Genomic DNA, 13,404 nt, shown 5'->3' with positions numbered 1-13,404 from the left:
ATAGCATTGACCAATAACAACGTTGATTTATTGAAACGCCAATTTGAGCCCTGCCGACTTCCCGCCAAAAGGGGTGGTGCACTACAAATAATTCGCGATGATTTCATGGAAATAAAAAACCTCAGTAAGTACTTACATATTTAATTCACAATATTATGGACATTTGGCTTAAGCCAGCTGTAAACGCAACAACCGTCGTTTTAGATAAAAGGCACCACAAGGGGCATGATATCGTGCTTCGGTTCCGGCAACACTGTAATTTGACAAGCGACAGAAAAGCGAAACAAAAATGTGCCTGTTGCGTTTCAAAATCGTGATGCCGCTTTGCATATCTTTACTGGCCTTATCAGTGCAGCTTTGTTCTGCCGCTTATTATGCGGACAATGGCGTGGACCAGACAATCATATACCGCACATTGCCGAAGTCTGAGAGGCGTGAAATGCAGCAAGAAATCTTGAACCTACTGGGCTTTGACCACAGACCGAAGCCAAAAATCCACGAGCGAAGGTTCTCCGCGCCACGATACCTGCTCGATCTCTACAATTCCTTTAAGGATGAAGACAACGGGGACATACACCTGGACGCGGCAAAAGCTCACAACGAGTTCATCACGAATAACCAGAGCTTGCGCATGATAAATGACTCTGATGTGATCATGAGCTTCCTGAACCATGGTGCGTACCCGCGTTTTGACGTGCGTGCGCGAGCTGCTGTCAGAAGACCTCAACAAATGTTTTGTTCGTACCACGTTATGGAAATACGCACAAAACTTGACTCAAACTGACTGCTTGTGTCAGGTCTGACGAGCAGTGTAGGTCGAGGTGCTTAGGTAATCAAGACTCATTGCTTACAGCATCAAACTTTGACTCACACTGTTTAGTGTGAGACGAGTTCGTGTAACGACGCAGAGCTTTCGCGAATACGCGCTCGCGGTTCGTTGCGGTGCGCAAGGGGATTGTGTTCACTTAGAGTGGAGGCAAAGCTGTAACTTTGTGCAAGTTTTGTGTCCACGACACCAGAGGGGGGATTCTCTAGTGGTCTGCTTCTGCTGAATATGTTTGTTTAAACATGTTCGGCGCTGGCATGAGTTTTTAACAGCACTTCAATCAAAGACAAGATTGTTCCTGCGCGATAGATAAGAACAATGCACGGGCAAAGTTTGCCATTAAATTGAGCTGTAATACATATAGTTGGGTGCTGAATTACATGAGACAAATTTTTCATTAGTTTTGAAATAGTGCCATCACTGTTTCCTTACATGCACATGCTATTGGTGTCCTTGGGAAGTGTTAGGGCGATCAAGAATGAATTATATTGTGTTATTGGTATCTTGATCTCTGAGAACAAAATTTATTTCCATTTGTAACTGGTTGTCTACTTTTTGCAGCTCATCATCACTCACCCCACCTGCGTCATGACAATGAAAAGCGTTTCTGGTTTGATGTCAGTGAGGTGGCCCCGCAGGAAAGGATCCTCAAGGCAGAATTCAACATCTACAGGAATGCTGCTGCTTGCACTTTGCCAGCAGACCACATATGCACACTTGAGATCAGCATGTTGAGGCATGGGATGAAAATAGAGTATGCACTAAACTTTCATTTGTTTACTGTTTTCTTTGAACACTTCTCATATTTGGGCAGATTCACTCAGACAAATCTTCCACTTATGCAGGGACGTTGTACTTCAGCATGTGGACAACCTGACAATCGATGCAAAGACACATGGTTGGCTCACATTCAACGTCACTGAACCGTTTTTGACCTGGATAGCATTTCCGAATGAGAACATGGGGCTTTTTCTACAAGCGCATTGTAAAACATCAGGTAAGCGAAGCACTGATGGAATTCGCATGTTGTTTTGGTGCGATATAACTTTCCGTGTGCCGAACTGTTGGTTGTATTTTCTCGTATTTGTATTTAGGAAGGCAGAAATCGGTTCCAGCTTCTCTTCTGCCACTACAGCGGGTTAACATTTTTTTAGTCAGTGGCATTGCTACTTTTCATATACATATATAGATTATGCTGGATGCATGTGTAATGGCAGATGACGTGAAGGAACTTACGTGATCCCATTGAAGTGGTGAAGTTTTTCATAGTGACCACGCTGTTTATCAGTCAGTGCAGCTGCCTGCCCGCGGTGGCTCAGTGGTTACAGCACTCGACTGCTGAACCCAAGGATGTGGAATTGAACCCCGGCTGCAGCGGCCGCTCTTCGATAGAAGCGAAAAGCAAGGTGCCCACGTACTTTGCGATGTCAGTGCATGTTAACCGATTGGTAAAAATTTCCGGAGCCCTCTACTGCGGCATCCCTCATAGACCGGGTCACTTTTTGATGTCAAACTCTACTAAGCAATGCAAAGCATTTGGTACAGCTGGGCACAAAGATGCTAGCCATGTTTATTGCCAAATGGTTTACTTCGCCATCTTAGCTCTATTAAGATTACTATGAGGAGCAGACATTACTAAATCTGCATTGAATATTTTTTTTTTTTTTCAGTGAGCATAAATTTTCAGTGTAGAAATAGTGTAGCAGCTGAAACCCGAGTTAAGTAGTATCTGCGAGCTTGCTGTTGCAGTAGCACCTTTTCATTATTGAGCTGAGCAAATTTTAAAAATTGGTTTAAAGTTATGTCAGTGTTTTCCAGTTTTGATAAGGATTGTCTTGCATCGGGCTTGGATATTGAGGCAATTAAAAAGTCATTACTGCATTACTTCATCACACAATCCTGAGTTGTGTGGCTGCATAAAATAATTGTTGCTTTCTAGTGACTATAGCACTTTCTCGAGAACAGGTGATATGGACCTTGAGAATTAGGCAACAAATTATCTTTAAATTAGGAGATTAGGAGGAGACACTGTAAGTTTGAGGCGAGTGTCGATTCAGTAAAAACCTCATTTTCGAGGAAAGTGTACCAAATCGTTATATTTTGTGTGTGTTTTTGTCTGTTGACATGGGCCCATGTGACCTTTTTAAGGGTAAGCTTCTGTCAGTGCAGCCACATTAAATATCTACTGTGCACTATACAAAGTGCATTGTTTATTTTATCTATTTATTATTAGTTTTGCAAGCAGTTTTCAAGACTTATACAAGGGTGAGTTTATAAACTTGCCCATACTTTTCTAGGCATAATATACAAATCTCTACATTAGTCACCTCGGCTGTATGCAGCATACACCCAGAAATTGTTTTTGAAAAGAAGAAATGAGAAGAAACAGTGCATGCACTTACTGTGTCATCCCTAATGCTGTTTGTTTCTTTCACCGAGAGAACAATGAGAGCGGCAGTGTTGCATGACCTCTGTAGATTGCAGGTGCAGCACATTGACGTTTGGTGCCTATCAAGATTCACTAGTTGCGTGGCTTTCATGTGCTGGTTTTTTTTTTGGCGTGCAGATGGGAGCTCTGAAGGCTATGTCATATTCTCTGGGGCTTGTTTGTACAATTACATGCAGGCCACGACATGCGCCCCCATGAACTGCACCCGCACGATCTGAGCCTAGTGGGATCAGGCGGCCGCAGTGACCTGCAGCCGTTTATGGTGGCCTTCTTGCGGGATGGAGGCCCCAACCGCCGTCGCCACCGTGTTCCTCGTGCAACTCGCAAGCGCCACAGCGCCGATGTCAGCTATCCCGACCGCCACGAAAAGAACCCATACTTTGGTGAGGCTTTTTCCAGAGGTTGCTCATTATACTTGTCTAGGTTGCCATGAGAGTATCCTCACACATGTACCACATAGTGCATGTGTAGTATGTAAGCTTACATACCTAAGCATCAATGAGACCACAGTGGGGAAAAAAATTGAGTTATCATCGAGTACGAGAAGTTTAATTTGCGAGTGTTGTTTACAGTAGGCTCTCATTAGTTCGGCTTTCAAGGGACCAAGAGAAATTTTTTAACCCAAAGTTTGAATAATCGAATGGGTCTGAAAACGCTTCTGAAAACCGTTCACATCACAGTATTTTTGTATTATGAACACCTGTATAAGGAGGTAGTCTTCATTTGAGATGAGACCCTAGTGGGAAAGACGGCTTTTACCACTTTTTTTTTCCAAGTGATTTACGTTGCGCACACTGTCATGCATGTCGAAGAAGGGCTCCAAAATCATTACGGCTTCCGCTACTCTTTTCTTATGGCAAATTCAAGTGGGAGAGCAGGTGCACTCGAGAGCATTTCGAAAGGGCTCTCAGACAAGCGGGTGCCCTCCAGCGGAAGAGCAGGAGTAGAATCACTGGCTTCCAATGGTAGAGGAGGAGGGCCTTTCCTCCACTGAGAGCAGCTGAGTGCACTCCCGGCTGCTCTCTTGTCTAAAGCGAGTGTAGAGGAAGTCACATGGCATAAAGCGTCATATCCGTGCCATCTTTTTCTTTTTTTTCTCATGAGTTGGCGACGCTGAAAATGGCGGCTGCAAAGCATTTGTGCTTGGCGAGCTCTCCGGAATCAAGCGAATTTGCGTCAGGAGCGGAAGGCATTGCTTAGGGGCTGTATGCATGTTCGAGAGTTGAGAGTTGCTGCTGCCGTCGAAAGGGCCAAAGGAAGCAAATCAGAACAAGTGGTTCTTCACAGAGCATTGGCCTCTCCTCGGGTTGCAACTGCCACCACTGCGGGCAGGCGAAGAATGCTAGTTAGAGAAGTGCGGTCATGTGGTCGTGGCGCTGCTCTCGACACACAGAGAGCGTTGGCGTGAGAGGACAGTTACACCCTCGCTCGGCGTGCTTCTGTACTGCTCTGCAATGCTCGATGCCTCTGCTCTCGTCCCTCCAACCGAATGCGCCATTAGTGCAGTGCAGTAGTAATGGTGCCTTCTCACAGAACAGCCTTGCCACGTTTTGAGGACACTTCACCACAGTCAGTGTGGTGAAGCATAGCTGTAAAGTGCGCAGTGCGGTGAAACTGCATGCTTCCAGCGCATAGTTTCAGCGTATAGGAAGCAGCACGATGCACACATCCATAAATGCACACGTGGGACATATGCATAGGCATTAGAGCAGTGTTACGCTATTCCAAAAAACAAAAAACAGTGACGTGCCAAGCAGCTTTCAAAACAGCACGACTGGCCATTGCGTGCGCCTGATCGCAGCCGTAGGATGGTGTGAAGTTAAGGAAAGTGATACCGAAACTATGCGACTGAGCTTTATTTCGGAAATGGGGAACTTCTGATCGCCGCCGTGCTTGCCGTAGCGGGCATGAAGTGTACGGGCACCACTGTGCCATACAAATGAGACTCGGGGAAGTGTATTTCAGAGATCGCTGGCTGCACGGTTTGTACCTAACGATGTACGGTTTGTACCTAGCCATAACGATGGATTTTATCGTGGTGATGACACGTTTCATAGCATATACAGTGTTCTGCAACTTTATCGTACCCCTTGTAAAAAATTCTCCTGCCTCAACTGGAGACTGATTTACACTGAAACTGCACACAAAGCTTGCGCGTTGTTGTCCCCTTATTTACGAGATAAGTTTGACCATGGTGCTTACTTGGTTTGGCCGCGCGTGATGAGAAACCAGAACCGTCTGCGATGAGACTGAGGAGCAAAAAACGCCAGCGCGGAGTTTCCAGCAAAAGGCAGCTGTGGCGTCATCTGGCGTTGCTGGAGGAATGCGCTGCGGTTCAAAAGCGCCGAGGCATGCATGTCACGTTCAAGTGATGGTGCTAGATGGTGCCACCGCTGCCCTTCGGCGGAAAATTGGCGTTTGTGTCTTTTGCTCCTCAGTCTCGTCGCAGACGATTCTGGTTTCTCATCATGTTTGTCATCATCAAGAAGGGGACAACAATGTGCAAGCTTTCTGCGCAGTTTCAGCGCAAATGAGCTTTCGCTTGACACGAGAGAATTTTTCAAAACTGGTACGATAAAATTGCAGAACCAGTCGGAAATGGGTGAAACGCGATAAAGCGAGCGCTTACAACCTTCTCTTCATAAAGCTTATGCGCTTATGTATAATGGCAAAATATTTAGAGATGTGGCTATTAACAAGCGCTGCTTATAGGCCATAAATGCACATACCATATGCGCTTGGAGCACCGTGTTGAATTCATTAAATATCGTACTTGACACTCATCATATCTGTCTTTACTTTGCAGTCAGGACCTATGAACAGCATGAAAAATTGAGCACCACGAAAATGTGCAGCACTGCACTAAGTAAATGAACTATTACAGGTTTACACAGTAATCAACATCTTTTGTTTCCTGCACACTGTACCTAAACGCAAATGGTAGCGATTGTCAGAAAATTCACGATGATGCCCTGATATAAGTGTCTTTATATTGAAATATAAGACAGGAATGACAAGCGACTTGTCAACGCGAAGTGAACTCGAACAGTACGCTCTCGGTCGTATTGCTTGACGAGCTGGGAGGAGTAACTACAATCTCCAGCGAGTTCTTTATATCTTTCGAACATTTACCCAAGGTAAAACTATCGCTGGAAATGCCCCGTAGCTTGTGTCACAGTGCACTGGCAGCAGATGCTGTTTATACAACGATGCAAACGCCACGGGAAAACGAATACATGACGCGAGGACTGCATAGAAAACATGGCTAGCAGACGACGTGGCCGGCTCTGCTCCTCGGATTCACTTTCAAATCCGCCACCAGCGGCATGGCTGTCACTTTGCATGGGGCATTGCGTATATTTGCACATGTGCAGTTCGTTGCTAAACACATTATATGGCTAAAACTTGTTTAAACAGTGCAACTCTCAGTGACATTTGTATTGCTCGCTGTTTTTAGTGTATGAACTGGGAATATATCAACGAGGTTTTACTTTGTTCCCTTGCTTTCTGCAGTTTTGTATACTGTGGTACAAGCACTGGAGACCTATCATGTGAATTACTTCTGTGGGATAGTAATACATGCACTCGCTGTTGACAGGGATTCCAGTAATGACCTTTTTGGAAATTGAATTGCAGCAGTGCTTCCACTGCCCCAGCCAGCCAGCACATGCTAGAGGGAAGAACCCTGGTATGATCGCCATGATTGGGATGCATGCTGTGGTTGTGTGTCTTGTTTGCACGCTTTTTTGTCAAGTATGTTTAAGGTGGTTTTCTTTTTTTTTTTCTCTCTTTTTCCACTGCTCTTTTCAAGACACCCGGCCACTTGGACGGAGGAACAGCTGCCAAAAGCGGAACCTTTTTGTCAGCTTCAAAGACCTTGGATGGCAGGTAAGACAAAGCTTGTTTCGGGATTCTAGAAAAGATTTGACTACAGGGTGATTGCTGCCATTCGTAGTGAAGGTTTAAACAGGACACCCGTTGTGCAGAGGTAATATTCCGACTCGATTTCGGTAGGGACTGGCCTTTAAAGAGGTCAGTGATTGGCTGAAGCACCAGAAGCAAGTGTTATGTTCAGCTGCAGTGAGAGCATATTATGTCTGGGTGCTCCACCGTGGCGGTGCAGTGGTTAGGATGCTTGACTGCTGTACCCAAGGACGGGGGATCAAATCTTGGAGAGAATCCCAGGTGATCAAAATTTCCAGAGCCCTCCACTGTGGCTTCTCCCATAGCCTAAGTCACTTTGGAATCTTAAACCCCGTGAACCAAAACAAACCGTGAACTGGGTGGCAAGATAATGCTGTGCACCTTGCTATGGAGAGCATTTAGTTTGATGACTATTTCTTGCTGTGCGCTCTCTTGGTTGCAACAAATATGGCATTGACAGTTTTGGAGGCTTGTCATTTCTAGAATGATTTCTTTAGGAGTAGCAATTTGGACATTACTGCTGTTGCACTTGGAAATAGTGACCAAAAAATTTGGATATTTTTTATATGCAATTTATATGCAGGTATATTATATTTATAGTGTACAGTGAAACTTCACTTGAACGAACTTGAAGGGACCTTAGGAAAATGTTTGTTGAAGTGAAAGTTCGCTGAAGTGAAAAAAGGGTCATGAAAGCTTTTTCCAGTTTTCGTCACGCGCTAATAAAATATGTTTCTCAACGTACAAATATTCAGCAAAACGTGCACGTTGTTCTGGTTAAAATACTCAGTATGACGTGGGAGACACAGGATGGTGCTATAGAAAATGTTCGTAGAACTGAAATGAGCAACAATTGAATTTCGTTAAAATGAAGGGCGTTTGCATAGCGTTAAATGGAGCTTCGGCGGGGGGACTTAATAAAATTCGTACAACTGAATACTTCGTTCGTGACGTTCGTTCGAGTGGTATTTTACTGTATATGCAATTTTTTATATTTCCAAACTAGAGACAAAGTGGTCTGAAATGTAATATAGGTCACAGACTGTTATGAAATTAGTTGTTTCGTTGAAAAACATGAATATTGATGCATTTGGCTGATTGCCTATGCTCAAACCATGGTAGTGTTACAGAGAAGTAGTCTCGAGCAAGGCCAGAAAAAGAAAGAAGGAAGAGGAAATCGAAGGTTGCGTGCTCCGTTGTACCTTGTCGTGTGGTGCCTGTGTCACTGTCCGCTGGCTGCGGGAGCCTCGCGTGTCAAACTTGCCAGAAGGCCTCCGTGATCAGGTTACGGATGTGACAGTAGCATCCCCATGCTCATTGATTAACTTATAAAACTTATTGTCTTGTATTTATCCATAATGATTGTGAGCGCAACTGTCCGAGTAAACCTTTTTCTTTTTTTCTTTCTGTTGGAGCTTCAAAATTTCTAGTCTATTGTTTTACTATACCTGGGATTGAATCCCAGAAATAGTAAACCCTTATATGCCGCTCTGTGGGCCAGATGTAGCATTGGAGCTCGTGCTACTCGTGTCTTGCGTCAAAGCTGCAGTGGACAGTGCATTGGAAAAAGCCATCGCTGGCCATAGGATGTCTAATCCTGTTACTGGTACACTCTAAATGCACTAATGACTCAATTTTAAAAAATGAGTAGATTTCTGCGTTGTCTTCACCAGTGAAGCATGCCATGAGAGTGCCACTGTGATCCTTCAGCGAGCACTGAATGCCGGCTTCCCCGCATGGCGGCAGTGCTGCTTCGTAAACAGCATGCCAGACTGAAGACCACTTTCCAGCAGACTTGATGTTCACTTCATCACGGGGTTTTACCCATTGGTGTTGCCATCAGATGCCCAACGCCTCCCAGCTGACCAAGCTCCATGCACGCCATTAGGGAGCGCCATTATGAGAAGCACCCATGCCCTCATTTTAGTGTTTCCTTAAAGGGGGTTCGATAAATGTGAACAGCACTGCTATTCTTCTTTTCTTGTAATTTTCAAGGGGATATTCATACAGTTCGATATAAGGAATAATTTGATATATATCTGGGTTTTGTATATCTGGAATCAGCTGGATACTGATTCCTCACTCAAGTATAGTTCCTGATTCAATTCATACCTCTTAGTTGTGCCTTTTGTTACGCCTCAGTGTGTTAACCGTAGGTAAATTTTCTTGTTTCATATTGCTTTTCTTCTTTGCCTCTTTGTTTCAAGAAACATCTAGCCCATCTGCAAGTTCAGTTAAACTGTATTTGTCACACTGAACTGTCTCTGTGGGGTTCTGATGTATACCTGATAAATACCGAAAGCAGCACAGTGTAGTATCGGCAAAACGCAAACAGGAGACATCGCCCACTTTGCTGTGGCACATATTTTTCAAGTTACTGTGTAGCCTAACAATATACTACAGAGTTGTAAGAATCCAAGTTTGATTGCAGAGAACTCTGTTCACTGAGTATAGCTTTGCTTGGAACTAGATGTAGCGGAAAAACAATTCCACCGTGCGTGCAGCTGAAAAACTGGTTGTTTGGCCCGCTGTTGGAGCCGTTGATCACTCAACCACCTTTGCCGTGCGACGAATGAATCACTGCCTCCTATACACGTATATTTGATGGCAAAGTTGATGTCACATTGCATGAATGACCCTTCAGCTTTGTTTCTTATTTTCTTCTCTCCCTACCCTCATCCCTCCTCTCCCACATTCCCTACGGGCGTTCGAATTTCATAGGATTGGATCATAGCACCGGACGGTTACACCGCATTCTACTGTGACGGGGAGTGTTCGTTTCCGCTCAACATGAATGCTACGAACCACGCCATCGTGCAGACCCTCGTGCACCTGGTGGATCCTGTGCAGGCGCCCAAGCCCTGCTGCGCCCCCACCCGCCTCTCGGCGATCATGGTGCTCTACTTTGATGACAACTCAAACGTCATTCTCAAACGGTACAAGAATATGGTTGTTAAGGCATGCGGATGCCATTAGCCAGCAGAACTGTGCACGCTGCAGGCAGGCGCCGTAATTTGAAACGATCGGTTGGAGTGGTGCGCTCAGTTCCGAGCGTGTAACACTTGGTGCTCTAATGTACCACTGAGGAGGGCATTTGCACACATCTCTGCATTTCTGCCGGTGCTGAATAGAATTGTCTTGGTATGCCTGATTGCACATGTTGAGTCCAGACTCATCTTTGAAAGTGGCATTAGAATGCTATTGTGCATTTATCAACCACCCTGCAATACTGTAGCTGGTATTGCTCTGTCTGGAATGGCATCTGTTTTGCTGTATTGAAAGAAAATCAATATCGAGACGAAAAAAATATGATAAACTGTGCTATTCTGTAATCATGGAAATAACTTGATTACCATATATGTTACATTATGCGAAAGCAACAGTGACTGTGAAAGTGTGCCCAATTGCCAATTTCTTTTCCAAGGCTAATTTAAATTGCTCCAGCTGAAAATACGAGAAAGAAGTGCTTTGGTCGCAAGTGGATGATTCTGGAGCGGCAGTGAGCAGTGGCACACTGTTCAGCAGCAATTTGAAAGGGACCAACGTTTGTCATTAGTCCTAAAAGCACACTATTTTGGAGGAGCTTTGGCTTCATTTACTCGATGATGGTTGCTTTTGTTTAAAAGGTGCAAATGGTTTGCGAACATTTTCGCTGAGAGCCTGGTACTTTTGCAGATTTTGCAGATTAATGTTGCTACAGCGGCGCATTGTAGCTGTTGGCCGCCTGGTTATCTCTGGATTGTGCTTTCCATGCACGGTGGTGTACGCCATTGACGCCCACACAGGTCATGGCAGTTTGGCTGTCTTTATGAGATCACAGGCATACAAATGTATATAAATGAAATCCAAGGGAAGTATGCTTCTGATCATACTTCTGTTTCTAAAGCAAAGCTGTCCACACTTGTTAAATCTTGGCACAGTGAAGTGATTCTTTGTAGCATGACTTATCTGGGTATCCTGAAATTTTGGAGAAGGGATCGAAGGTGTTGAATAGATACAGTTTCACATTTCCTGTGATAAAACAGGGGCCAGTGTAGCAACATTGCAGTGTGTGAATTCATTGTTATGGTCAGTATTGGAAGGGCAGCCGAATGAAACATGCCTTTTTATGACATATACCAGGTGTCCCAGCTAAATGTAACGAAACTTGTAAAAAGGATTTGTCTCAGGTCAGTAAAATGAATTGCTGGCTGCAGTTTGCAGTATTTTTTTTTTTCACTCTCTAAACGTAGATGAATTAGTAATGACTAATCAGCTTACCTTATAATAATTTGCTTCATGAATAAAGTGTCAGTTGTTTACACCAAAGTGTCATTTACAAAGTTTTGTTTACTGTCCTTACAAAAAGTTGCCGTGTGACAAGCTGTTGGTGCATATCTCTCGCCCAGTGTGTATGTAAAGGCCTTCGGAGGTACTGTTCCAGAGAAAAGTAGACTTTGATCTGTGAGGTGTGTCTTGGAACACTCTAGCTGCATCATTGTAACAATGTAGCTTTTTGTTGTGTGTGTTACCTTTTAGGGCCAGTAAAGGAAATCATGTAAATGGTACCCTGCATCTTCTGCTTCGAAACCTTCTCCCTGAAGCCAGCAATTAAAAATTTAGCTTAGTAGTATTTACTCATTAATCAAGTAATGAAAAAACTATTCCAGACTAGGTCACGGAATTTTCGGCAGCCCTCAGTTGGTTTCAATTGGCTAGAAGATTTTGTCTTTATTTAAGAGCTTTGTTGCCTTTATCTGGGGCACCTGGTATATAGATGTGTGCACTATACTTAATGAATTTATATATTTTTAACTGTAATGAAATTATTCCTGGTAGGGCCATTTTGTAGCACAGGAACCATGCCTTCATACTAGTTTTCTACATGAATGCAGTTACAGTGGTTGCCTATTCAGCTGAAGTGTTATACCTGACTTGTTTATCAGGAAATGGGTATTGTGTGAACTGCACTGGTCTTGAGCTAACCTAGAAGTCCCCTAAAAATGATTTCATACATTGCCTGTTTGGAAACGAGTTCGAAGTGTCCTAACCAAGTTTGCTACTTTTCTTGCTTATGTGTATCCATTTTGTTTAAACCAGATGTGCCTTCTTTAAGATGGTCTGTATTTCCATGCTTTTTAGCAGGACAGCTGGCATCACTGTAAAAACACTCCCTGGTAAGTTTAAGTTAATTGTACTTACTATGACGGAAGCTATTTTAGCTTGATTTGCTCATCCTTATTTAGCACTGGCATGACCTGCTAACTAAACCAGCATGATCAGAATAGCTTGCAAGATATTTTTTGTTATAAGTAGTTCATACACACAGGACTATGGTATTTTATGTGCAACAAAGAGCCCTGGCATACACCAAGAAACATACTAGTGCTTCATTTTGCAACCTCCAGCCAGAATTGGAGTCCCGGTTAGCGCCTTTTTAAATGAGAAACTGCTCTTTATATGGAGCTGAAAGCTACATGCATTTCCTTCTGTTCACGGTACCGTGGCACGTGCGTCTGGATACTGTCCTATGCCAGTGCGTGTCAAGACCCCCAGATGGTCAAATTTATCCAGAACTGCCCACTATAGCATCGTTTATAGCCTAGGTCATCTTGGGCATTATTAAAGGGGCACCGAAAGGTAACTGCTGAGGACACGGAAAACCGATGGTGCTGATAAATATTCGATTGCCAGTCATCCTCCTGCAATAATTTTCCAGTCTTGTGTGTATCGGTGATTGGTATCGGTGATTGGTATCGGTGATTAAAAATAGCCTCCACATTTTCTTTCAACAAGCTGATCTGGCTCTGTTGTGTATGCTTTTTATTGCTTCCTGCTCCCTTACCATGACTTGGCAGTACAGGAATGAGAAGAAAGGTAGTTAAAACCGCCGCAGTTTTTTGCGCTGTGTGCACCTCGCCTTCTTTGTTGCAGTCTTTGGTGGGCCAATGACAGTTTCTTCCTAGTGACATCATGCGAGCCTCATAATGCCTGGAGGCGGATTTCGCATAAAAGACTGGCTGCGGTGGTTGTCTCTGGGAATAGCAATTAAAAATAATAATAATTGCCTCACTTTTGAGAACTTGTAAGCAGCATGCACACTTTGTACATGATGCAAGCATTTGAAGGCACTTTTTTGAACCCCCTTTCAGAGCCTGTTTTAACACCAGTAATCAAATTAAACAAATTTGTGGCAGTATTTCTTGGTGCTGCAAGGACTTAGTCA

General features: G+C 43.9%; 1 protein-coding gene across 1 annotated transcript; it reads left to right on the top strand.

Moving 5' to 3' along the window:
* The first annotated feature begins 253 nt into the window (after nucleotides 1–253).
* On the top strand, nucleotides 254–12,930 carry gbb (TGF-beta family member glass bottom boat). The gene is made up of 6 exons (XM_084601541.1): nucleotides 254–674; nucleotides 1,388–1,580; nucleotides 1,672–1,823; nucleotides 3,452–3,658; nucleotides 7,087–7,163; nucleotides 9,921–12,930. Exons 1-6 carry the CDS (start codon nucleotides 290–292, stop codon nucleotides 10,173–10,175), a joined length of 1,269 nt encoding a protein of 422 aa, XP_084457667.1. The 5' UTR covers nucleotides 254–289; the 3' UTR covers nucleotides 10,176–12,930.
* The last annotated feature ends 474 nt before the right edge of the window (nucleotides 12,931–13,404 follow it).

The sequence above is a fragment of the Amblyomma maculatum genome, chromosome 4, assembly GCF_055883805.1.
Source record: "Amblyomma maculatum isolate TAMU_Amacu chromosome 4, ASM5588380v1, whole genome shotgun sequence".
NCBI lineage: Eukaryota > Metazoa > Arthropoda > Arachnida > Ixodida > Ixodidae > Amblyomma > Amblyomma maculatum.
This window is presented reverse-complemented; position numbering and strand designations above follow the sequence as displayed.